At 39.8% G+C, this 27,520-nt stretch overlaps 1 protein-coding gene across 7 annotated transcripts in view; it reads left to right on the plus strand.

Moving 5' to 3' along the window:
• Positions 1-27,520, plus strand: part of DNM3 (dynamin 3) — a 168,595-nt gene that overhangs the window by 84,967 nt on the left and 56,108 nt on the right. For all 7 annotated transcript variants that reach the window (XR_016469120.1, XM_090146094.1, XM_090146093.1 and 4 more), the window contains one exon: positions 19,741-19,850. Coding sequence is in view for 6 of the 7 variants with exons in the window: in XM_090146094.1 (XP_090002220.1) it covers positions 19,741-19,850 (110 nt within the window). In the remaining variant the exon portion in view is untranslated. The remainder of the gene's footprint in view (positions 1-19,740; positions 19,851-27,520) is intronic.

Genomic DNA, 27,520 nt, shown 5'->3' on the forward strand with positions numbered 1-27,520 from the left:
ATCTTTTATTTTACCAGTATAATGGCCTCCAAAAGATCTTTAACCACTTTTTAGATCATTAAGCATCTTTTTAGACTTTTTTTTTTTAACAAGCACGTGTTGGTGATTAATCACATAAACTTGTCACCTACTTCTACCATTAGTTCACTATATTTTGATCTACTTTGACAAAGATTTGGAATGCTCTGAGTCTTGCATTGGGCTGTGCAATTTAGACAGCTTTGATTAGAAACCAAGTTAAAAAAAAAAAAAAAGTGGCTAGTTTATTTCATACATTTAAACATAAAACTGAGGAAAATAAATAAACAAAATGCAACCAACCAAAAACATGGTATGAACCTGAAGCAGAGGAGGAAAAAAGCAGCGAAAGGAGCAAGTGTTGTGAAAGTCCTGCAAATCATAACCACCTGGTTATAGTAGTGAGTCCCATGTGACTTAAAGAAGAACTAACTTCAGTTGCAATGTCCAAAAACAAACCTTCAAGATGCTGCCCAAAATGCTAGTTAATAATTATTGCATACAGCTTGGAGTCAGCCCAGATTCTACAGGGCTGTTGGATCCTCTCATGGGTTCATGCATACCATAGTGATTATTGAATCCTTTTTGAAGGTCTATTGTATGCTCTTTCTCATGGGATTCAGTGCCTCTAGTGTTGAGCTGTGGAACTGTTGAACAAAGCTGCATCACCAGTAGGTACGGTAGTATTTCTGCTCTTTTGTGATCTGTTGGTCGCTGTGACTTCAGTTGATGGAAGCATTTCATACAGATCAGAGTGCAGTGATTTCTTATGCCTATAAGCTGATCTAGCTACAGCATATTTTGTCCAGTTTATTCATAGTATTTAGTGTTGTTGGAGTCTCCTGCTGCTGTTCTGGAGAATCAGGGGACATTCAAAAGGCAACTCATCTGGATTTCTGGGAACTGACTTGCACGTTTGGTGGCTTGCCCTTTGCAGAGAAGCTGAAGGTGTACTCTGAGGTACAGATTCGTTTAGTGCCACAGTGGGGGCACTGGCAGCTGGGCTTTCTCCTGTAACACCTCTTGTTGAGTGAGCTTACAACCATTCTGGAACTGAAAGCACTGCTCTCACATCTGCACAGGTACCTGTGCTGGTAAGCTTGTTAAAACTCAGAGCTCTCTAGTCTTGATGCAGCCCATTGGAAACAGATCCATCCTACTTCCAGATTTAGACTTTGTATTTGCGTTCAGTGCTGCCCTGTGCAGGATGGTAACCACTGGCTAAAGAGAACTTAGCTAGGTTTCCTGCATCTTGTTCTTTTGTGTCCTTATCCCAGGTGATGCTGCGTTCTCTGTTCCAGTATCGGTCAGTCTGACAAAGGATTTTTGATGTTGGTGTCTTTACCTGCAGTCCATAGAGGAGCCAGTTCTGTATGGTTTGCTGTTAAGAAATGAATCGTGTTTTGCAGCATCCTTGCAAGGATTTGTTGCTGATCTTTGCAGTGTGCAAGTTCTTGTAGTAGCAATGTTTCCTCAGAAAGAACCAGGCAAAATGCTGTGTGAAAGCAGTGGGAGCCTGTTTTGGATTTCTGGGGCTTCTGAATAGCAAACTGCTACCTTTCCAAGGGCAGGTCTGATGGCAGGTTGTGGGACTCTGCCTCGCATTGGTCTCCTAACCAGCAGAGCACTGTGGTACTTCTTGGACAGGATTCAATGTGCAGAAAATGTAACTGGGCAAATGTAATGGAGGTGTTGATAATGATCTTTTTTCCAGTCTTGAATTCAGCAGTATATGGGAATTACCTGAATTTCTCAGACCTTCTTCTACTTGCATCTTCTGTCACAGTCTCACACATCATGTTGTATATTTTTACTTCTAATCAGAATATACTGACTTCTACTGAGACATCCCCCCTTATTAACCACAAGTAACAGAACCAATAAGTATGGCATTTTTTTGGCTGAGGCATTGCTAATTGCTCCTTTAGGCTGTCTGGGTGAATGACCATCTCCCTAGCCTATTAAATCTTGATTTTTGGAAGCTATTTTCTATTAACTGTGACAAAGAAATTATTGCATTGGCACTTGAAGCAAAGCATATGAACCAGAGCAAAAACTATTAGGAAGAGAATCAGAAAACAGATTAATGTGTCAGGCTGTTTGTTGTCATGAAGGTTCCTGTGCTCTGCACAGAAGAAGCCTTTCACCCAATCCCTCCAGCTTTGGAGTTTTAACCCGCTTGCTATAGAGAGAAATCGGAGGGGCATCTGAAAATAAGAGTTGTACAAATAGGAATGTCCTTGTGTGATTTAGTAGTGTGGGGGTAAACGCTGTATGAGATGGTATTATGGGACTGGACACAGCATCTCTTCTTTACTGCTTTTTATCTAAATTCTAGGCTATCCTTGGCTATTGATAAAGGTCCTAAAAATGGAAAATCACTTTCATAGGATGTGAGCGGCTTTTATATCTTGAGTTTGCTAATCCTAAGCTTATCTAATGCACTATTTGCTTATCTAAAATTTTTCCTTCAGGTTTTCTACTTCTGTACTGCCCCTTAATTATCAAGCTAATAAGTGAGAGGTAAAGTCAGGGTAATGGTTTTAAACATTTTGCGATAGTCTTGTAACTAAAACATAGGATGAATTCCTAAAAACTTTGATTCAGTTCATACTGTTTATCTCATTATTGGTGAGGTCGCCATGAGGAGGTATTGCCAAGGACACCTTCAGACTTCAATCAGTTATTGAGTGATCTATTTGTTATCTGCTGGATGCAAACAAATCTTTTGAAAAAGCTAGGAAGAAAAAAAAAACAATTCCTATCCTGAATCAGAGCAGTGTTTTGTCTGCACATTTGTATGTGAAAGCAGGAAATGCCATATGCTGTCGACTCTACATTGTAGAGGATGTAAATCTAATGGAAGAAATTTACACCCAGTCCCCAGAGCAGACACTTGGGTAGCATTTGGCTCTCTCCCTGGCACTAGGAAGCCCTCTTTTCTTTGCATTAATTGCTCTTTTCTGTGCTTGTCCATAGGAAAGGATTCCTGCAATCACTGTGAATTCTTCATCAGGGATGCTTGGCGTCCATGGAGTCCATAGCTTAAGTATGTGCTTTGTTTAAATAAACTGCTGTTTATCAGCTTTCACAGAGGAAATGCAAAAGTCACTCAGTTGTTTGATTTCATCTTTTGTTTATGCTGGAGCATACAATATTCACAAACACAGAAAACTAATTACAAAGCTTCAAAATATAGCTGGGTGCTTGCAGCGATAGCTAGAGCCTTACGCTACTGCCTGCAGTTGTGCTTTGGTTTGGTTTAAATTAAAACAGCACATTCATCTCCTTTTGATTGCAAAAACTATCTCATCTATAAAATATCCTGCGTCTTCCATTTAAAGAGTTCAATTTAATAGCTGGTGTTTATAGAGGGCACTTAATCTATTTTGCAGTGCAGAAGGGCAAAACCTAAATGTTGCTTGAGCATTTAGATGTCAGTTTTAATGCTGTTGGGCACAATAATGCTCAACAATGGGTTAAAAATACTGCACATTTTTGCTAACCTTAGAAGTCCCCTAATGGGTGGAGTATGGCAATGGGCGGTTTGCTGTAGATGGGCTTACTAACCCTTTCCTGTACAGCTAAAATACAGAAGACTGAAGTAATGGCCTGCAAGAGATTGGATTCTCATGAAGAAGTGATTAATTAAGCCTGTTTGTATATCTCTTCTTCTTCTTAAAAGAGAGTTGATGTGCTCTGCTGCAGTAAGAGCAATGATTTTAATCACTTACTAGTCACTAGCTTTTTTTTTCCCCCCTAAATACTATAGGAAAAGCGTTGCAGGAACAGCTTTAAAGAGTTAGGAAAGCTCATTAGCAACTGGTTGCCAAAATATCTATTTCTATATACTCTACCCATGTTAGAATAATCAAATTAAACAAAAGATGGTTTTTACACATGGTTTTGAGTCCGGAAATTAGTTGATGCATGCAGCAATTCACTGGACAGTTTAATTGCTGTCATAAATTTGCAGTGAACCTCGTGGAAATAATATTTTCTTTTTTTTGCTGTGAGGATGGGTAATCCTTATGTAAAGAGAAGGCTGCTTCCTCCTTTGTCTGGTTGTTAATAACTATACATTTTCAGTTGGATTTTTGTAATTAGTAACCACACATAGGAAATCCCAAGTCCCTGCATGAAAAAGTACAGAAAGCATAAACATCCACAGAGATGAGATGGTCAATAAGCTGTATTTCTAACAGCAGAGACTCAAGGAAGAAATGCCTTTTTATTATGCTTTTAAAAATAGCCTCTGAAGATCACACATGGGTGCTTTGTGGGAGGGCGTTCCAGACTGTGGGAGCAGAACAAGTGCCGTTAGGCAGTTGAGGTCAAAATGTGAACAAGGACTTAAGACATTTATGGTCGCATTTCTCCTTGCTTATGAAAAGATTTATCTCAGCAGTTCAGGGATAGTTTATATAGCAAGCTTAATTTGAGGATAAGCAACATTTTATTGGCACAAGCTATGTGAAACCTTTAAATTTTAAGTTCTCTGGTATTTTTGTAATGATCTTCTTTGCTGTATACGGTGCATATTTTCCTATAGCTTTCATTTAAGTTGCATGAAAGAATGCTTTTCTGTAATGATTTGCCACTGAGGTTACTGGACAACACCCTGCTCTACCAAGAGGGAAAGATGACTCCTGCATGGGGCTGGGACCCAGCCAGGAGGGGATAATGAGATGTGTGATGTGTTATTTCCCAGTCTTGATCCCTTCATTCTTGGAGCAGAACCAGATGTTTACCTCCTCTATGAACAAAGAAGGTGTCCCCGTGGATTGAGTCTCTTGCTCATCAGGTCTTGCCGTGGTGTGGTGGAGAGCAGGTGCTCCATATCTCCAGGTTTGGTTTGTTCTGGTATTCCCCATGAACTTCAGATATGCACTGATGAGTAGGAGCACCACTTCCACTAAATGAAGCTGTCTAGTTCTGCAGTTGGAGCCCGTCCCTCTGTTTCAAGCACTGTTTGTTCCCAGCACCTTCCTGGTCAGCACAGCTCGGGAGCTGACACTTTCAAACAGTAGTTCTGGAGAGAAGGAGCTAGAGCATGCAGGCCTGGAGCGTGCAAAATCCTCTGTACTGAGGCAAAGCAGAGAACGTGCCTAAAAAAGAAACGTTTGTGAATCTGGGTTTGGCTGTGTTTTCAATGAAGAGTTACATGTTGTCTTGTACAGCAAAGATGCTAGCTGCAGTATAAATAGCAGAGTAAGAGCAGGCTTAATTCCGAGGAATGGTTGTGCTTTTAAACTCAGACTTGTTTTTCTGTTCATTTCAGGTAATTTAGATAAGAGGTTTACACATCAGTTGCCAAGATTTTCTTCTTATGTCTTTAAACTGTTGATTCAAAATGGAGGCGCTTGAGAGTGCTGGAAAAACAGTGTGTGGGGTGTATGTGTGTTGAACTTAGCAGTATATATTAGTGCTTCACTTTCTTTAACTAATTTATTTCTCTAATATCTGGCCTTAATCATTTTTATTATTTCTTGGTCTTCTTAGTGAAGATGAATGGGAAGGAAGTACTGAATATTGGAGGTTTCTTTCTCAGCAGTGTCTATTAACAGGCTTCCCACTCAACCAAGTGGAGCGTCAGATTTTTCCTTGATTTCTTTCCTTTAATTAAGATATCTATCTCATAATCATTAAGCCCTGTACTGGAAGTCATTATAGTGATGTCTGAATGTCCAGGTGATGGTGATGCACACTTTTTGTTCCTTAGCTGCCCCCAAAATGCTTGGAATATCTCTCCCCTTGTTTAGTGTAAGCCCACATGGTACATTTGTTCTTGATAAGAAAGGTGATGCCTTCCCAGGTAGTTTCTGTCTGACTGCCTGAACAAAGAATATGAAGAGATGTCAGTATGCCATATTATGTGAATTACTGCACCAGGTTTCTGTTAGATCAATTAAGTCATAATTTGGATTCTGTATTGAGATTTTTATCCTCTCCTATTTATTTCGCGTGCCAGCAGTAAGTCGTTCCACTGATGTTTTAGATACCTGCATACCAGTTTCTTCTATAACAACTTCTTGACTTTACTCTCTCCTCTACAGCCTCTTCTCCAGGTCACCACATGCTGTACCTACCAGTAGATATTTCTACACTCTCATTTTCATCTTCGTAATGGTCTGCACTGCTTTAAGACTGTCCTCCCTGTATTCTTCTCCCCAGCATTCCTTCTTCCCTTTTAGTAATGAGTAAGTGAGAAACAGGAGTTGTAATTCTGCAAGTAACTTCTCTATAAGCAGTGCCATTTCTGTAAAGATGCACGTGGGGGGCAGGGAGGATTTTCCTTTGACTGCAGGGTAAACTGAGAATGCATAGTTTAATTCAAATTAATTAGAAATGTCTTCTTCATTAAGCTCAGCACCTGAGATCATGTTACAATTCTAGGAATGGAATCGTGCAGATCTTTTTAACTGCACTGTTTAAGCTCAGAGAATTTTGACTGCAGTGATAACTAGACTACAGTTATTTTTGATTCAGGGGTGTGTGCCTGATGGCATAAAACTTTTTTCTCCTTTTCAGTGAGTGTAAGAAAAATGCCATGTAGTGGAGATGTCTACAACATGGCCATGTGTCCCAGTGCCCAGACAAAGTCTGGGATTTTGTCTGTCTCCTGAAAATATTGCAAGTCACTGCATTCCATCTTCACTTACCTTGAAGAAGGAGGTAGCCTTGAAAGAGTGCAGTCACAGTGCAGTGTCAGTCCCTGTGCAGGCACTGCTTTCTCTGCAGGATGTCCCTATAGAAGTCGTGGCTTTGGCCATGTACAACCTGGGACCGAAGTGTTCTCTGAGTATCAGTAATCTTCTAATTCCTGAACAAAATATGCTCAGATGTAGACATGGGGGGTGAGTGTGGAAATGGAAGTGAACATAAGAAAAGCAAGAAGAATTCGGGTTCACCTTTAAAGACTGCCAAATTAATTGGGTTTTAAAACCTATGTTTTGTACTATTGGACTGAAGTGCACTTTTCCCTTGCCTAAAATAGGTCCTATCTCTCCTCATTCCAAACTGCAATCTTAAGGTGTATTGAAAAGTATTTGAAGTGTTCTCTTCCCATTGGGGTGTATGAACTTCTCACTGTTTCCAGGTTGATAGTGCCCAGTTTGTGGTGGGTTCTTTTTTTTTTTTTTTTTTTTTTCCTTTGAGTAATGGCAATGGTTCTGTAGTTCTTTTTAAATTGCATCTATTGTTGTGTACTTTTTGCTGTGAATGACTAGTCATTATGTAGTTTGGTAATTTGTTAGTATAAAAGCCTCATTATTTCAAACTATTTCTGTGTAATGTGCTATTAGACATTTAAAACAAATTTAGGCTGCTAGACAATGTAGTTTTAATAACCTAAGGGAAATTCTCATAGGGGAGTAGAATGTTATTTCAGCAAAATGAATGAATTGAGAAAATAATTAAAATATGCATTAAATTTGGGTAATGTAAACTTAAAGAAAATGGATTACAGAAAATCACATTGCTTAATTGGATGTTTAATTCAGGATGACTTGGAATGCTTTTAATGAACATTTCACTTCAACATTTTGTTTCAGTACATTTGAAGCTTTTGGCTGATGGAAGGGAGAATTTTTCTTTGATTTGCTTTTTTTTGTTGCTTTGCTTTTTATTTTCATTTTCTAAAAAAGTTTGTAGCATAAATGGCTTTGCAATGAGCTGTCCTCCCTGCTTTGTGTCTCTGAGTGTCTTGAAAACAAAATGAGTGAACAAACGTCTGTCTTCAATGTTGTTCTTTATTACATTAGAGCACTATAAAAGGTCATCTCTGTAGATTTCACACATTGATTCCTAATATCAGCTCACTGATTGCTAATGAGATGGTTTATGCCACTGAGACTTGGGTAGTATGAAATCAGTTTACAAAATGAGTGCTAGGATTAGTTTATATCCTATTTTTCTCCTATGAAGAGAATCAGCCTGGGGGGAGGGTGTTGGGGGGGTTACTACTTGATAGTTTATTTCAATTATGGATTCCTTGCTGAAATTTCAGTTTGTACTGATATTTGTAAAGTAGCTAACTCCTTTTAACTTGGCTTTTTTTTGCCTCTTTCATGTTGAAACAGTTTCAGTATGTCAGTGTTAAAAAAGAGCTGTAATGTATTTTTTTCCAGCAGCAGTTCCTTGTTGGTTGCAGTGTCTGTAAAAAGCTTACGACATTAAGGAGTAATGGAGTATATCTTTCAAAGCACAAGGAACGAGCAATCGGAGTGTTTTGACATAGTGTTTAAAGAAAGAAAATCATGGAATTTGGTTTCCTGCCCAGAACTTTGACTGCCTGTCTGGGAATTCAGCGCTGCATGTCAGGGTGATGCAGAATTAGTGATGTGCTTCGGAGTGTTTGTTTACAAATACAATTGTGTCCTGCAAGTTTAAGGCCAGTGTATTGATGATTTACACTATTGTCTCCCAGCACTGATGAAGACCTACGTTCTCGAGGAAGTGCTGTCTTTCCAAATAAATAATTCTCCTTCTTCTAGCAAAGCAGAGACATTATCTATCTCATCTGTAATGTGACTGTATACTATGGAAATTCATTGTTCTTGTAGACTTGTGTCAGCTTTCAGCACACCATTTTAATTGTATTTCTGGGTTTACAGTGAAATCGCTACTCTTGCACTGACCTTAATTATTGTTCTCAAGCTGCTGGGGACTCTTGAAGACACTGCATGTTTCATAGGCTCTTTGAGACAGCTGGCATTAGGTACCCATAGGCAGCTCTGCTGGTGCAAAAGCTGACCTTTATTGAGTTTTTAGGATCTGTTTTGTTAAGATCAGTACAACAATGTCTACCCAAGCTGCAAGTTGCACATTTTTAATGTGATATGATAGTCCTTAAAATTATTTTGCTCATTAATTGTGTTCTTGGGGAGTCAAACTGCCAGTATCTTAACAGAGATGATTAAGTGGATGCAGGTGTTTACATCTCAACACAACTCCTAGTCTGCACCATGGAATATTCTGTTACTTTTCTCCTCCCTAAGCAAATGGTGTTTGATATGATTCAGACTAATGCTTGGCTACAGGAATTCAGGCAAAGGGGAACTTCAATCCTGAAAAAAGTAGAAAAACAATTAAAACTAATTTTAATGATAGATAACTGTGTCATTTTGAGATGGTAAAAAGATGCAACTGGAAGAGTCTTAATCTGGCAGTTACTGAAGACATTGTGAACCATCCAGATGCAAAGGAAATTCCTCCTTCTCCCAGCTGCTGAGACACTGAGATGCACAGTGTTGCTTGCAGCAGTGATGACGGAGTCTCTGGTTGACCAAGCTTTTGTGGCTGCTTTGGTGGAAATGAATCTGGCAGCCAGAAGTGTCCCAGGTTGCCTCCTCAGCAGCCCACCTTCCTGGGGAGCCTCTCGCCCTGTGCAGTGACAGCCCTCCCACTCACATCCCTTGGCTATAGCAGTGCTCCTTCAGCCTCTTACAACAGAAACCTCGAGCTGTCACCTCCAATGAAATGAAATTAATACCACAGGGCTGACAACTTGCTTCAAGTTAAAGCTTCCGTGTTTCTTAGCCTGCTTCTTAGCTATGCATGCTGTTCTGCCTGGCTGCAAAGTACAGCTTTGGACAATCTGTTGTTGGACACAAATGTTGTCTGCTCAGGACTGCGTAGCTGAGCCTCCAGGGAATTGCTTTCAGTGCCAAGTATTTGACAGCTCTCAAATCTGGTGTTCGGATATTATCTTGTCACTCTGCTTCAGCAAGGGCACAAAGGTGAGCACGTATGGAATTGACAAAGACGATCTGTCAATAAATGTGTTCTGCAGTCACACAAAAGGGCAGTGATGACAGCTGAGCAGTTATGGCTATTTCTGCTGGAGGAAGCCTCTTTCCTTCCAGAGGTGCTGCTGTAGGCATTTCCAGGCTTGGTACCTCCTGCTGAGTTCTGTCTCAATTTACCATCTGCCACAGTATTTAAAGGGAGCGTGCAGCCATTGCTGTAGGAGTTGTGCTTACTTGTCAGTTGTGTTACTCGGGAACGCTGAACGCTCCACATACTTTCCCTTATGGTGATAGTGGAACAGGTTCTCTGTGCTCAAAGCACAATCAAAACATCCAGCAGTGTGTTGTTGCCTTTACTGTACAAGCTTTCCCATGTATGAAAACACCGTGTGTTATCAGGAAGGAATTTGTTGTGGGTGAGCAGCTGTGGGACATTAGCATTTAATGTACGGGACCTGCAGTTTCAAAACTATCACTGTATGCCCAGCTCTTGTGTACTTCCATACATCCTAGTAGTAGGCTCTGACATACTGCCTTCCACAACCTTCCAGATGTGTGTTTTTGCTGTTGTTTTTTTTTTTAAATGACAGTAACTTTAAGGAATGCTTTGATGTTGTTTCCTTCGCTGCTCTCCTCTAGCTCTTAATTGGTCAAGTGTAATATTTTCACAACATCTTGGATGCTCTACCAACCTTTTTTTCATGTTCCCATGCCTGTGTGTGTCAGGTTCCTTTCTCAGAGTTCAGCTATTGTTCGGTGTTTGCTATGAGAAAGTCTGCAGTCCCCTCTCACGTTCAAGTTCCTGCTGGGCCAGATGATGTTGAGAACTCTGTCTGTGGACAGTTACAGTCAAAGACAACTTAAGGTCAGTTTGAGGAACAATTTGGCTCTGCACTTCAAGAGAGTTTCTGTCTGGGTTAGTTTCCTGATGACTTTTTTTGAAGAGGCTTCAGTCTAACAGACATTAATTTAAAACGACAGAGATTTTCTTGTATCAACATAATTATTTTGGGATATCTTTTTTTCAAATTCTAAAATATGATGTATTGCTTTCCTTTGTGTATCTAATATAGAAATAGTCCCAGAGCTACTTAAAAAAATCAAATCAAATAAATGTAACAGAGGAGTAAGAATGCGTTTTCCTCACTCTTTTGTTATCATTCAGTAACTTCTTTGAAATTAAGAAGCCAATGTGCACTTCTGCATTTTGCATAGAGCAAAGCAGGAGTTATCTTCAGACAATTGTGTCTCAGAAGTTAGTTTTCCATGACCCAAGTATCTTGGTTTGCTTTATTTAAAAAAATAAGAAAAAAGAATGAAAAAGGGAGGGAGAAGCTGAAATGTAGCTTCTGAAAATGCTGCTATAAAAGAGAGAATAAAAAAAAGGTGGAGGGGGAGGAGAAAGAAGAAAAAGGAGGAGTGGTGGAGGAGAAGACTTGACACCAGAAGTTCTATCATACCAGAGTTTCTCTCGGATGTCTGGAAAAAGTCTTATACTTCTGGGATACTTTCCAAAATATTTTCAGTGACCATTGCCACAGGCGTGAACTTCTTAATGCATTTTGCAGTAATCTCCACCGCAGTGAAATTGATTACTGTCTGAAAGCTTTTAGTGATAACAAGCAAGCAGAGCAGCACAAATACCATGAGCTCATTTGCATGTGTGTGTATTTTGTTGCATCTTCAGGAGTCCAGCAGAGACAGATGTGTTGCCTCAGGAAAATCCCGCTTAATTATTATTACTATTTTTTACATAATTATGTTATTGTGTATTTATTGTTTGATTCAGTAAGAGGAATTATTTTCACACACGTGTGCACAAATGCCTGTGTGCCTATGTGCATGCATAGGATCTGGAAGCTGTCTTTGTCTTGGATATTTCAGCTGGTACCTGAGGAAAGTATATGTTGGCCTCCTTCTATATTGAACCAGAGCTTCAATAGGATTCATTTTAAAGAAACTGAAATGCATTCAAAAGCCAGAAGCAGTTTTAACAAATGAAATTCCAGTGGTAAAAAAGGGTACTATAGCAAAGATGTATATCTTCTTCATATACCCACGGAGAATTTCAGGAGGCTTGAAGGGCTCTCTTCATGTGCAAGCTGAGGGGGCTAAAGAAGCTGAAAATGCAGATGAACTTTTGTTGTTGTTTTGGGGTTTCTTAAGTGTTAACTTCATATTCCTAGTGCAAGAGATCATTAAACCTGGAGAGGTTACTCCACTTAGATGGTCGTCCTTCAAAACTGACATACGAACATCACATCTTTTTAATGAGAACAGCTTTCAAGAATTATTTTTATTCTCTAAAGAAGAAAAGACATACATGTATGTACACACACGCTAGCAAAACTTTAAACTGTGTGAATGGAAAGCCTTACTCAACAGAAAAGTCAGGTCTCACAGTTACTGGTATGTCCCTGTCACTGTGCCCTCTGCCAGCACAGACATGCTGCAGCAAAGCCCTCCAGCCTGTGCTGTTGCTCCCCCAAAACACTGTGATTGATGGATGGTCTGCAGTAGATGAGGAGAGAAAAATACGAACTTGAGCACCAGTAGAGAAAAACAAGCTGTCATAAGCAGGCTTCATTACAAGGGATAGAAAGGTCAGAATAGTCTTCCCCACCCCCCTTCCGAGCAGTCACTAGACACATCCAAGCAGAATTTTTCCAGACTGTTAACTGGTTCATCAGTCGGGGCTTCCTCTCAATTTTAAATGCCAGCATCACTTCAGAGCAGAGGAATTGCTGGCTTCTTTCCCAGACAAGATTTCCCAAATTCAAAATGACCTTTCAAGATTCTAACTAATAGGAGCTAAACAGAGATTTCCTCTTCATCAGGCGCTTTCTTGGATCGATCCTTTCACTGAGAGCACATCCCTCAGCACAGACAGTGCTGTGATAACAAACACCTCTTCTGAAGAGCAGCAATCTTGAATCATGTTGAAGTTGTTCCGTATTCCCAAAACTACTATACTTGTGTTGGATGCACTGATTATGGAAAGGCACAGGGAGTAGCAATTAAATAACTGGAATTTTTATTTTTGATCCAGCTGTTCAAGGTCTGCATCAATATAAAGGGATGCAGTTACCTGCCATAGGGGACAAGGGGGAGGGATGAGAAGAATGGCAGAAGAGAAGAGCTCTAGAGTTGGGAATTAGGCTGCTGGGAGGGTGGTTGTTCTAATAGTCTGGCTGGGCTGGAGGAGAGGGCTTTTAGTGTCTTGCTGCATTGCAGCCTGTGCTGGGGCTTATGGTCCCTGAGGACAGCAAGGTTCTCACCCTGCAGGCGAGCTCAGGTTGGTAGGAAAATGGCTGGAGGAGACAGAGCACGCAGGATCACCCAGCAATCTTTATCAGCCAGAAACCATTCTGGCCCACTACTTGTGCCTCGTTTGGGTCACTGCTGTTGTGATCTTCTGCTGATAAGGGTTTCACAAAGGTTTCATATACTCTTGAACACCATTCATGCAAATATCTCCTGGTGTTATTGGTTCAAATTCTAGTTTGGTTCAAATTCTCTGTTTGAGAGGATTTGGCAGAGAGGAGTGGAGGTGCAATTGCTTGATCTGGTGCCTGCTTTGTGTTGTATAGTTACATCTTGCTGTGATCTCTGCAGCTACTGGGAAAATAGGCAAGATAAGGTAAAGCACAAGATTGAGAAATACATTACTAAAAAATAGCTGACAGGCAATTCTGTGAAGCCTTGAGAAGTAGCAAATAGTGAACTCCTTCCAGGAAGGCAGCAGTGACCATTTCTCAAAAGGATGAAGTATTTCAAATACAGAGTTGTGAAGTCTTATGGTTCCATTCCTGAAGGAGTTTGAGCAGAAGGAAAGTGACAGAAAAAAATATAATACGGGTTCTTATTGGGAACATTTATTTCTCTGTGGGAAATAAATGTCATACTGTGATGTGAATAACAAGACCAGACTAAGGGCTGCTTGCACATCAGCATCAGGAATAATACCATAGCTGAATGCAGAAGGAACACCAAATATGTAACAAATCTCTTGATTATTATTTTCTTTAATAGCATCTTGTGGGAGAAAGCACCAAAAGACTAAGAAAAACAAGGGGATGTATAAAGAAGAGTTTAGAATAGATTGCCTTAAAATGAGAAGTGTCAGGAATGCTCATAATTGCCTAGAAATCATACTACAAATGCAAAATGTAAAAAGACTATCTCAAATCTGAAATCAAACAATTCTACCATCAGATCTGTCCTGCTGAGCTGTGCTTTTAGGTCTGACGTGGCAGAAGATAAAGTCTTGTAACACTCAAGAAGCACAAGATCCAATATTTGTACTTTTTTGTGCTCTGTGCTTCTTTCTTCTGTCAGTCTGGGTTATCATCCTAAGCCTTATTCATGTTTTTGTTTTGATATTTTCAGTCTGGAGGAGCTCTCATTTTATTCTCCAGCATTTTCCTCAAGTTGGCTCTTATAAACATGATATAATGGTTCTTCTACGTCACTATTAATACTTAATTATGTATATAACTGGATGTGAAAGTCTTCTTCTTGTCAACATAGATACATGTGACAATACTGCTTTCTACATAGGGTACATCCATTGTGGTGTAACAAAGTGAGAGAGTCCCCAGGCACACACTGCCATCAGAGCGGGCAGGGCAACAGTCTGCCTGCCTGCCTGCGGAGGAGACGGGGAGCTGGAGGTGGGTTAGAGGGCAGGGTGGGATGGGAGGAGATACTCAAATTGTTTTTTATTTTTTGCCTGAAAACGTTTGCTTGAGCACTTATTTGTATATTTATGATAGTGCTTCTTGATGACTGGGTGGCTGACGTCATTAAGAATTAGGATCTATGGTGGCAAACTCTCAGCAACTGCAACAGGAAATTTTTTTAAAAAAACATCCTTTTATTCAACAGAAGTCAGCCGTCTGTGTCAAAAATGCTGTTAAGTATGTGGTTCTTTCTTGGAAAAGATAATCTGCACAGTGGTTAAAACTGATCTGGTTTCAGTGGTCAAAGGAAAGAAAATCTTGGAGAAGTGCTTGATGTCAGTGCTTTATCATCAGTAGCTAAAACCATGTAGGGGCTGATGGTGGAAGGCTGCAGGGTAGAAGGAACGTGGTTTTGTCATCTGCAGTTCACTAAGTATTCTTTTGCTTTGCTTTTTGTGACAGTAGTAGAATGCTTATGGATGCATTGCTCTTCTGTTAAAGCAGCTCCTTTGTTTTATAGACACTTCAGAGTTATGTTTCCTACAGCTGTACCCAGGCTTGAATTCCAATGAGTTGTCTGTAACAAAATTATTTGCCTTGTTTTTCTACAAGGGTTTGGAGTAATTTGCAAGTATCTTATGCTTCATTTTTTCAGAGCATGCTTCAAAGCCAAGTGTGGTCAAGCAAAGACTGTTGTGAAGATGCAGTGTGGCTTTCTAAACTGAGAAAAGTAAACTGAAATAAAAGGACAGTAAAATGCTTTTGGGTATAGTTACAGTTAGATTACGGGTAACTCCTGGAAATAGATCTAAATTCTATGAAAGTTGCTTTGAAACTTTTAGTTTGCATTTTTATCAAATCCCTCTATTCTGTAATGGCAATGTATGCATCTCCTATAGATGTAAATAAGTCTATGCCTTTTCAAGAGTTACGGGTGTGTATTTTCAGCACTCTTCACCAGCGCTTCCTTGTACTTTTTTGTTCGTATTCTTTCCTTAATACAGATCACCCTGGCGCAGCAGGTTCACAAGTCACCACTTCTTGTGCCTGTGCCTGTTCCTGTCTGTAAAGCGGGGGTAACGATCCAGCTATCCAAGAGTACAGTGCTGTAGAACATCGTTTAGCTGTTATTTTGTGCTTCTGCTGCTTAACTGCTTCGCCAAATGGCTGCTTGGCCTTGGTGTCCACCTAGATGCATTAGCACCCTGCTTGAAAGATGGCCGGCCATCACCACCTGCTCCTAAAGACGATGACCACGAGGTCAGGTTAGCATTAGGCATGAGGTGCTGGTGGTGAACTTAATGCAGAGAACAGTGCCGTGCTGGTGGGGAAACCTGCTTCAGAAATACAAGTGTTGGCCTTTTTGTCTGCTACTCACAGACCTTCATTCAGATTGTCCTTCCTCAGTTTATGCGTTTAAGTCACTGTTTTGCCTCATAATGCATAACAGTTTTGACAGTGGTCTTTCATAGATACCTTGTATTTGCTCTCAGCCTGCAATTGCAGTAATAATTCTTGAGAGATGTGCTTTCAGGACAAAGTGTACAGAATAAGCCTTGCTGTAAAATAGCTCTCATCAGGCTTTGCCAGTGTTGTCTGCACTTCCACTTGAGAGCCTGATTTCATCAGACTTGCAGTTCCCCCAAGTAGTGTAGACATTAGGTCTTGGTGTCACTGGTATTCCAAAAAGCATTAACAAGGGGTCAGCAAACTGGCTTAATTCCCACTGACATAACTGAAGGTGTTAGGCCAACATTCAGACTAAAACATACCTCACAACCTGAGCATCGTGTATGTGACCTGTCCTGTGAATTCCGCTCTGTTCCTCAGGATGTAAAACAGGGAGTGCAGTTTGTCCTGCAAGCTGTTGTACAGTTACCATCCTGAAGTGAGAAGTGAGAATCCACTTTGATAACTGGAAGATGAGGAAGTAAACAATCTCTTTGAAAAATCCGGTTAGATGAAATTGCATCCAAGGTTTCTTCTGCTGGTCTGACAGAACCTACAAGCTGCAAAAGCAGAGATGGGGGGGGAATGTAGTTTTACATCATTTCTGCCTCTGGCTGAAAAGAAAATGAAGTTCATTAGATGGGAAGTACTGGCCGAAACATTGCTGGGGGAGGGGAACTGCTTTTGTATTTTTTGCATCCCTTGTGCCATCTTGGACTTCAGCAGCATTTATTTTTAGTACATTTAAACACTGGAGAAGGAAGGGCCAGTTGTAATATGGCATATTTACATCATGCTGTCAGTTCCTGGCAGCCTATTTGCCTGTCAGAGTGCAGGAGAGAACCAGTCCATTAAGGACATGAGTGCTACTTATGCCCACGGGTGGTGAAACATCGTCTCAAGGGTCGGAAGGCCTTGCAGGCTTGCAGGTTGGTTTGTTTTTCTAAGGTGCATTATGGGCATTTTTTTTATGTCAGAGAGACAGGAATGCGCTGTGCTGCCTCCCACTTTTTCCCTCACTGTATAGGAAAAAGAGAAGCAAAGTCTGTACGTGAGATCAGCATGTGCTGGTTTTTCCCTTCACGTTACGCTTCGTTTTTCCTCTCATGTCATGCTTAAGTTCTCTGCCCCATTATAAAAATAAAAATCTATAAATAAAGAAGAACAAATGCTGAGGGGACAAACTGGACCCACAGCTATGTGCATGTCGTCACTTGTAGAAGTGTGCCTAGCCCCATTCCTCCCAGGCTTCATACATTCCCTATTTTCTATGCTGTCAGCTTCTCAAGATGGGAAGCATGCACAGATACAGTCCTGGCTGGAGACTTTTTGCCCTGCCGTAATATAGTATTAATTGAGCTGAGGCTAAAATGTTGTTATATTCATCTTACGTTAAATTAGCTCACACACAGTTTTATACGGATATATTTCTTCTTGTTTGGGGAAAGAAAAAAAAAAGCTTTGAGTTTTGCTGCCATGCCTGAATATTACAGTAATACTTCTCTCCTGGAATTAGGCAACATTTAGGTCTGATCTTTCATGTGTGACATGCTGTCTCTGTTAGAATTCCAGGCGCAGGCACCCTATGATTTCCCTTTCTTGGAAACTGCTCTGTCTCAGCATGTGGGTAGGAGGCCATGTAAATAAATACCAACCACTTCTTAGCCTTCAATAGGCATTTCCTTTTTCCTGGTGGCTACAGAACAAACACTTTCTCACAGTTTGGCACCAAACATTTACAAAACTTTCCTACTTCTGAATAGACAATCAGAACCTTGGTGTAGTTTTTTCATATGGTGCTATTTTTACTCATCTGTTGCTTGGTTTATCAGTGAATAGTGTCTGTCAGAACAAGCTCTTCATCTGAAGCATTCACATTTCTGGTAATGGAATCATAAATGATTCACAGAATCATAGATTAGTTTGGGTTGGAAGTGACCTCAAGGATCATCCAGTTCCAACCCAATCAGATTATCTAGGGCCCATCCAGCTTGGCCTTGAACCCCTCCAGGGTTAGGGCATCCACAGCCCCTCTGGGCAGCCTGTTCCAGTACCTCACCACTTATGTTACAATTTAGTCCAGGTTTCAATTGAAAGCTATGATTTGTTTTTAATTCACAGGTTAACTCTGATAAATAGCTGTAGACTGACAGACCTAAAGGGTCTTTCATTGGAATTCTCATTAGATGGGAGAGTGTAGAATATGCTATATGTGATCTTTACATATTTAGTTGGGTACACTCTCTAAGATGGCTGATCTAGACAGTATGAAAATGCGTCAGATAACTTTTATGTAATACTTCCACCGTGGATTTGACAAAACAGTAGTAGCCAAGCTTTACCAGAAGAGCCTTTGAAATATGCATTTTTCCTCTACTGAGGCCTGTTATAAAGCTGTCTAGGAAAGTGAGCCATTGCTGGACGCATCACTATAATATTTTTATAGTTTCACTTGTAGATACATTCCCATCCAGTTTAGTTTTGCAATCTGCTGAAGCTTAGCCAAGTGTTATTGCTTCTGCCCTCCCAGCACACACATTGCAGAACAGCTAGAACTTCTTCCAGTTCTTTGCATGGAAATTACTTTTGTGTATTTCTTATGGAAGTGACTAGGGAATATGCACAAATTAAAAACAATTGCAAGCTGAATTTGGTCCTTTTACTCTGTTTCATGGCACAATAAACTCTTATCACATGAATGTTTCTTACCAAGCAGTGTCATGTTCAGTTCTTCAGCAAGTGCAATGGGTGCTAGATTTCACAGTTAGTTCTAATGATAGTCAGGTGGAGGCCAGGCAGTCTTAGTCCATGCTGCCAGATAGGGAACTGTAAAGGAATCCTCAGCTTTCTTCCTTTGGTTATTAACTGAATTTCTTCCATAGAGTTATTGAATAGCCAAGTTCAGGAGATCATCATCTGGTATTCACTGCACAAGTTCCAGGGCATAAACCCTCTGATGCAGGTGATGTCCCTCTTGTCTTTAAATGACATCTACTTAGCATGAACTGTATTAGCAGAGAAGAACAGAGAGTTTTGCCCTGGTTTCTCTATCAGTAACAGGACTTCAACAAAGCTAAACACAACAGGAATGGTTCACAATCTTAGGACTTTTTTAATTCAGACATCATAAATTAGCTTGTCAGTGTTACTAGTCCTTAATTTAGAGTGGCCAGAAGCTTAGAAAAGGTGAAATTGTACCAACTGTGCTGTAAATGAGACTATGCTGCTAATGAAAATGCGATACATGACAATAAATAAGAGAAGAGTTCACAACAGCAAGAGAGAGTAGATCATGTCTGTTGTATGGATAGAGAGCTGGTTAGAGTGGAGTCCAATTTTGTTTACGTGATTTTATATGATTTTCTGTGATTTTATATGCTTGACTAGTGGAAAGAAATTTTATCCCAGGGATCATCAAATGCCAGCCAAAAAAAATCTGATAATAGTATTCCAAGTAGATTAATTTATATCACAGCTTACTCCAGTTGCTACACAGACATGGTAGGAGTGCTCTGTATTGATTAGATTCCTTTTAGTCAAATCTGCGTCTTTTCTTCTTAGAATTCAGAGGAAGGGAGAAGAATAAATGCAGATGCTTATTTATTTCTGGTGGATTTTTTTGGTTTTGGTAGGAAACATTTCAATAGGATCAGAGAAAAACAACTGGCACTGACATTTCATGTCTTTTGCAGTTATATCTGTGAAAGATAACTAGCCATTTTGGTTTTAGATATACTCTTATAATAAATGTACCGAAGATACTGCTGACTGAACAGAGCATGTTGGTATCAGACTTCTTTGAGTCTTCTTACACAGTGTTGGCTTGATCTGTTTTTTCCTAGGAAAAAGAGAAGAAGTACATGCTTCCTCTGGACAACTTGAAAGTGCGTGATGTTGAAAAGAGCTTCATGTCAAGCAAACATATCTTTGCATTGTTTAACACGGAGCAGAGGTAAGAGAATGTGCTTTTCTACAGATAATTGCATAAAGGTGTATCTGACTGAGCATTTTAATCACTGGGAGTGCAGTTCTACTATTTCCACCGTGTTGAGTGAACAAAATGTTGATACTCTTGATTTATCTGCTTTTTTGCTGTTGCGTAATGATGGGTTGAAAGGTTAGTGTCCGTCCTCCTGGCCACTCACAGGGTGAAATGCTCCGTGATTCGTCATTTAGTTTTTCTGTATGGCTGAATAATCATCTCCTGATCCTATTTTTGTTTTGTTTGGCAGTCTCCTAGGCTTACCAAAACATTCATGACTTCTGTACCTTGTGACCAGATTCAACTGGTGTAAATCACCAAAGCGTCATTGCTTTCCACTTTCTCCAGTGGAAAAACTTGCTTGTCTGTAATCTTGAGCAGCGTTTTATTGTTTGTTTGGGTTTAAATACAGCTGAATGGAGAACAAATGAAAATCCTCTGCATTCTCAATTCACTGGAATCTTTGCTTTGTAGTGTTTTGCCTCAGACTTTTCCTTCAGGCTCTCTCCTCTGATTTGAGGGATTGGTCACTCTGAGGAAGCCCACCGATGGGGCAGAGCCAATTCAGATAACTGCACAACTAAGTCAGGAAAACATGAGAACACTTAAAGGCATATAAATGACCTGTATTTTTGTTAATTTGTTTACTGATTTATTACTGCATTTGCAGTTAGATCAGTGGAATTGCACTGTGGCAGATGAAATGCAAGTTCTGTAATTTCTTCTTCAGGAAAATAAGTAAAATGTCTTTTAGTGGTAGTATTCATCAATGCCATTGTTTTCTTCTTCTTTTCTGCTGAGTCCCTGAACATCCACTCCCCCCAATCACTAAAGCTAGACAGTACATTCAGATGTTCAAGATGATGAGGGCTGGATGTGACTCCCTGCAGAGCCAGCTGTTGTTGCTCCTGAACTGGCCAGAAATAGTTCTTTCAGAAGCTAGAAGTGCCCCTCCCTCCTGCAAAGCAAAAGCAAAGCACAGGATTTCTGGGTTGTCAAGTTTCTGCTGGCTCCAGAAACATGAGGACGCAATGTGAGTTTCACTCTGAACTGCCCCAAGGAGGCTTTGCCTACATTTGCTGACATCTCAGCTAACCCACATGTGGACATTGTTTGCCAAGAGATGTCCTTTGAAAGTATGTCTCTGAAATCTTATTCTCAGCAAGCATTTCTGGAGCACAGAAAAAAGCTCTGCAAAACTTTTCATCTTTTCAGATGCTGGAAATTAATGTAATTATGATTTTCTACTGTAAATATGTGATTTGTCCATTGTCCCATCACTGCACATACTTTCGTCAGGAAAGGTGGCTGTCATAGTGGCTTGATGTCAGCCTTCCATGAGAAATCTGTTAAGTTTAGCTTCACTGTTTCTCCTTTGCTTGACTAACATTTGAATGCTTTCATCATCTTAAATATCAATCACTGAACTGCCATGAAAATCCAAGGTAAGCATGCATTTCCTTTGGCAATTTTGGGATTTATTTGAGCATTATTTAGTTGCACATTTGCATTTTCACTGGATCTTCATGCACACCAGACAGCAAAGATCTCAAAGTCAGATGTCTAAAACGCTTGCCATGTCTGTGACAACTGTGCCCATTTGGGCTGTGAGTAGAGCCTCCAGCATCTGCAGGCTGCTCTAAAAACACCCGTATGTCAATATGGGCATGTTGAGACCTGACAGTATGGTGATAAGATGACAAAATAACTGCTTTGGGAGTGGCTGTTTACAAAGACAGTCCTCCAGCTTAAAAGGAGGCAGAACTTGTTCTTGAAGAAACGTTTATTGAAGTCTAATTACAATAGCAGCCCCTCTGTTATTGTGAAGCAACTGATTTTTTCATATTTCCAAAAATTTGCCTTCTGGCACAAATCAGTCAAAACAAGTTGAGTATCAGTTTGCTTTGCAGTGTCTCCTAAATTCATAGATTGTTTCAGCAGAAGTAGGGATACTGCGAGTTGAGCAAAGCGATCCAGCACTCAGCTGGGGACCGTGTTCCCTTCCCAGTTTCCTGGGGAAACTGAAACAAGAAAGTGGTAAAAATCTGTTGAAATGAGGATTCTCTGTGTTGTTTTATTTTATGCTAATGCGTTGATCTGCTTTCTGAGTAGACAGAGCACCAAATATTGCTTGCTTTGTCAAAATTAATGTAATGATTAGCTTAGTTTCAATTTTCTTTCTAAAACTTTGTAATTGGGAAAGAAATCAGTTTTCTGAGTTTGCCCACTGAGGGTTCTTGTTATGGAAACATTTTACTGTTTAAGATGTGGATCATTAAAGATGAAACAAAGGCAAAATCATCTGCTCCAGAGTGACTGACGATAGCACGGAGATTATTCCAAATCTCCTTTTTCCATAATCTGTAAGGTGTTTTTTTCCCCCTTGATTTTGCGAGGTTTTTGAATGTCCCATTAAAATATTTTAATTTTCAAGGAATATCTGTTTAGGAGAAGAATTTTAATCAGCTTGTTCTCATTTTCATTCCCAGCCTCTCATTGCATAGGTATTTTGCTACAGCCATATGTTTCTGATACTGTACATTTCAATAGTTTCCTGGATTATGCATTGCATTTTTTCCATTTATGAAAACCTTTCCAGTTCTGAAATACAGTTACCAGGAAAATGCTCATTTCACTGCGTAGAAGGAAAAACCATCTTGAGTTAGGAGTTGAGGGGATGGAGGCAGAGGAAAACTTAACAGTATTTGTCATTTTGATTTACTGCAGAAGTCAACAGTTCTCTGACAGGAATCAAATGTGACTTGGTAATGTATAGTAAATGGAGACTGTGACGATTGATTTCACAGTGAAGATAAATTCTCATGAAATGTACATAATTGTGCAGCTATGAAAAGCCAGCATTGTGAAATAATTAAATTCTTTTCTCGTTACTTTCTAATTAAAAGTTAAAAAAATATATAGTTTAAAAAAAAGAAAAAGAAAACTCTTGGTGTGAAATAGAGTGTTGCTTAAGAAACAGAGTTGTGGGGGTTTAGAGTTATGCTTTTCAGCAAACTTAATGATTTATTCAAAGATGTTGAGTGGGCCCACTTAATTTATAAAGGTCACTGAAGACCTTTGTAGATGGACTTCTCTAGTTTACTTACCTGAGCAGCACTAAGAGCCAGGTACATCAGAGAAGGTGTCCTTTGACTCCTGGATCATTTTAGGCAGTGTCTGTCTATGCAAATCTACATGCAAGCAACTGAAGTGGGGCTGCAGGATCGAGCAGTATGTGTCTAAGGCTCTCAAGAGAGAGAGTGCTATTTTATGTTGACCATCCTTTTCTCCTTTCCTTCTATCTCCACAGCAAGCTGTTAGCAAATCTTTTAGACTGGAAAAGAGATCAAGTGTATTCAAAGTATTTGAAAAGAACCGTTCTGTATATCAATACTGATGAATGCAGTTTTGCTGTCAGACATAATGTGAAATTGAGCACTTCTGCTCGCTCTCATGAGAAGCAGAGCGATAGTAAGTACAATTGTGCTCTGAAAACAGTGATTATTAAAAAATGTTGTGAAGGACTTGAGTTCTGGCTAGTCCTCACTATGCAGTGAGGTACACCATGGTGCTGCGTGTGAGTTCTGCCCACTATTCCCAAAGGGATGGAGCTCAAGGATTGGAGCCAGCTTTTGATTCTCTTGAAAACACAAGGCAATGTAAGGTTTTCCCCCTTGGTATAAAGAGATGAAGTGCTAGCAAAGTTGTTGTGTAGACATAGTGCTGATTGACTTTATGAAGCAGAGCTAAGAATGGAGAAGATTTTGCCACCACATGTGCTCGTGTAGATCACCTTCACTGTCAAAACTGATGGATGCATGAGACTATTGGGCTATTCTTCCCATCCCAGGAAATTTACTTTCCTTCTAGGATTTCAGTTCAAATCCTTTGCCCATTCTCGTGCATTTCCCATAAAAGTTTACCAATTTGCATTTTTAAATACGGGGGTTTGGGACAAGAACCATGGTTTTAAATGTGCCTTCCTTCAGGATCTGTGGTCACTTATCAATAACCTTTTTGTGGTTCTGTATACCCGGGGGATGTGAGAAAATGAATTCAAGGCCATTGTTCTGTTTAGTAGAATAGTTTCCTGCGACTTAAATGCTCCTCAGTAATTGTGAAGCAGTGTGACAGAGCTAACAGCTCTGCATGAGAGCTGACCGTCTGGGGCAGCTTTATTGGAGAAACAAATTTAATCTGAGAAACAGATGAAATCAAAGGGGAGAGTCATCAAAAGAAAATGTGGAAGGGACACAACAGGACTAGAAACAGAGCTGTTGTCTCCTGAGCACACTCTTACTGTCAGCAGTTGCAGTGCCCAAGATATATAGGACCCAGGGAAGAATGCAGTGTTTGATAAGTGAAAGATACAACACCTTTTATTTTGGGTGCCTGTTGTTGGTTAAGTTCTGCTCTAGAAGGGGATGGAGCATAATTCTTCTCTAGGACTCCAGATGCGTTAGAACCTTAAGTACTGAATTCTTTCTTACAAACAACAAGTGGTTAACTGCAATCCATAAATAGGGGAAATTGGGAAACAGCCAAAATAAAGGCAACTAGTGAAAGGAGACCGGGTCAGAGGAGCTGCTGGATGGATGCCAGGCTGAAGGAGAAAGCCTAAGATGAGATGTATGTTAGTTACTGTTTTTGAATTGCTAAGAAAACTAAGCCTCAGGAAGAACTGGACTGTAAGCTATTCACAGCCCTCTCTGTTAGAAAAGGAAGAAATAAAATCTATTTAATTAAAAAATACATATCTAAATGTAACCCCCCCCAAAAAAAAAGCTGCTGGGATTTGTAAACAAACTATGAGCTGCCGGTGAGTACGATGTCTAAGAATGGGGAAAATATACAAACACAAAGAATAACTAGTCTTTGTGCCCCAACTACATTCCATTAAAAATAATAATAATAATAATTCTGGAATATTTCATTGTTGCCATTACTGACAAGAATTGTTTGCACCACATTTATACTATAGGATGGGAGATAGGTGGTCTAAAACTGGCATTAAGGAGCAAAAAGGAGCTCTCAGGGAAAGAAACTTATATGACAAACCCATATCTTATATGTGAGTTACACTCCAGGAAAATTCCCTGAGAAATTGCGTAAGATCTTCTTGCAGTCAGACAGGTGCTGTAAGCACGGGCCAAGTCATGGCTGGTAACTGGACTCAGCTTGAAGGACAAGTTCTCCTTCCTTGCTCAGTGTGACACAGAACGTGCATCACTGCCACATCTGTGGAAGCAGAGGTACATGGTGAGGCTCTGACAGCTGGGAGCTCCTTTTGCATCTGTGTGGGCCTCAAGGCAGGTTCCAAATCAGCCTTTCATCCCCTGTCACAAAAATGATTGAGCCTTCTTATCTGTAGAGTTACGGAGTATTTTTGTGCCATTTACCACCACAGATGTTGCTCTTGGTGGTGCTAGCTCTGGCTACATTTCTCTTCTGGTTTTCGTATAGAAATTGAGACTGTTCAGGATTGGCTGTATGCTATCAGCATCTCTTTGATTCATTTTCACCTTAAATTCATTTGTGTCTGTATTTGGGTGTGTGAACTTGAAGACATCCCTATATTTCTGGGAGATCACTTATATGAGTTAATGGCAAAATCCTTAAATGCTGTTATTTCTCGACATTGTCTCAGAGATTGTCTCTTTGGCTTTTCTGGATATTAAGAAAAACGTCTTCAGAGACATGTGTAATTAATTTTAATTAACATTCACATTGTACTGATCTGAAATGGCATGCCTTGATAGAAAATGTTAGTCATTGCAGTTAACTCATAGCAGATGGTCAGTTTCATTTCTTTAAAATATATGATTTACAGAGCCTTTAGTAGTGCTTTCTTATAAGAAAAATAGTGCATATAGTCAAACCAGACGTTGTGGAATTGCAAGTGTTTAAAATGGCAAACTAAGAGTAGGTCGAAGAAGCAAAATACAGCCAGTGGAGCTGCAGGTTGAATAAGCAGAGGATATCTGTGGAGTTTTATTCAAGGTTATCTTTGTTGTGCAGGTGTGTTTGGTGTATCTGAATTCTGTTATTTTCTCCTTATTTTAAGTCACTAAGTATGAAGCTCATTTTCAATCAAAGGTACCTCAGAATTCATTCTTTTGCATTTATTGTGGAATAAAATTGGGCCAATTTGCATTTGGTTCCAGATTTTGTGTTCATTTTAAGTTCTGCTAAAAAGATGAGAAGTTCACCAACAGTCATTTCAGGTGTTTGAAATCCGTGTGAAGGAAGACAGTCCTTTATCTGTCAGCCTATGAGTAGTTCCACTTGCTTCACTGTCACTGTTTAAGTTCTGTGTGCTTTGTGTTCTTTGCAGGATTAGAGATAAACTGTCCTATAGGCACAATCCTAAAATTTCAGTAATATTCTCATTCTCTAATTCCTGTTCTGTCTCCTACTATAAATCTATAGGAAAGTTTAGGGGAAAGAACAAATGCTTTTGCATTTAATCTTGGTTTGTATTTTCTCTCTCAAAAAAAAAAAAAAAAGAAAAAGAAAAAAAGAAAAAAAACCCAACACCTGCACATACAGTACAGCTTTGTCTACTGAAATGTTCCAGATCCAACTCAGTCTAAAAGCTGTCTGTGCATACAGTTAGTGTGTGGATATGCATTTATTTATATGCATGCATATCAACAGGATTTGTAATGTATATAGACTGGTTACCTTTAACATCTTTCCAAGCTTGTTGGAGATAAATATTTAACCTTATCTTGGTGTTAAGGAGTTGCAAGAACTGCTATATGTCTTGAGATACAGCACTTGTTCGGATAGCAAGCAGTTTCAATGTGCAGCTGCTGTGGAAGGAACTCTGTTGGTATTGCCTCCACTACAGCAGGTATCCAGAAAGTTCTTTGTGATTTTCAGTCCTCTATTATGCCATTGTTGGGCCTGGTTCTTATAGCTCTGCTGTTGCATAGGCAATGGAACCCTCCCTGTGCAGTGCTGACAAGTCCTGGTGGGACAGGAATCTCAGCAACTCAAAACTGAGTTCACTTTCCAGTCTTACTGCCACTACCCTGTTTCCTATTGAATGCTTTCAAATCTCTTAAACCATTACTGCCTTTTCTTGCTAGGACTCTTCTGCAGTGGGAGGAGCTAAAGAAGGAGTTAAGGCTGCCGTGCAGCCTTTCTTGGAGCACTGTGTTTGGTTTGGGCACCTTTAGTCCAATTGGCTGCTCATCACCATAAGCAGTTCTGCTTTGATGTGCAATGCACATCCCGAGATAAATGTATTTGGAGTGTGACAAAACCTGCAGATAATAAATTGTAATCTTTTATATTTTTCCCTCTTGGGATCTGTTTTCAAGTACTACTCAGGATATTTAGTTATGAACTCTGCAGAAGGAAGCAGTATGGTTAGAAGCGGTACATGCATGTAGCTTTGCACGCAGCTTCCTTGTTTGTGTGCTCAAACTTAAAAACTGTTAAATATCCAAGGGAAATATGACATGCAAATTTTACTGCTAGGCATGTTCCTATAATAAATTCCTAATTTATTGTATTGCATCTGTTTGTTTCTGCAGTCCCTTAAAGTTGCCTGAATATCAACAAAACTTGTATTTTTGAGAGTTCCTTTTTGCTTCTTGGTAGCCTGTATTATATCACTCTTTAAAGTATGT

This window comes from Phasianus colchicus, chromosome 9 (genome assembly GCF_987193195.1).
Source record: "Phasianus colchicus chromosome 9, bPhaCol1.hap1.1, whole genome shotgun sequence".
NCBI lineage: Eukaryota > Metazoa > Chordata > Aves > Galliformes > Phasianidae > Phasianus > Phasianus colchicus.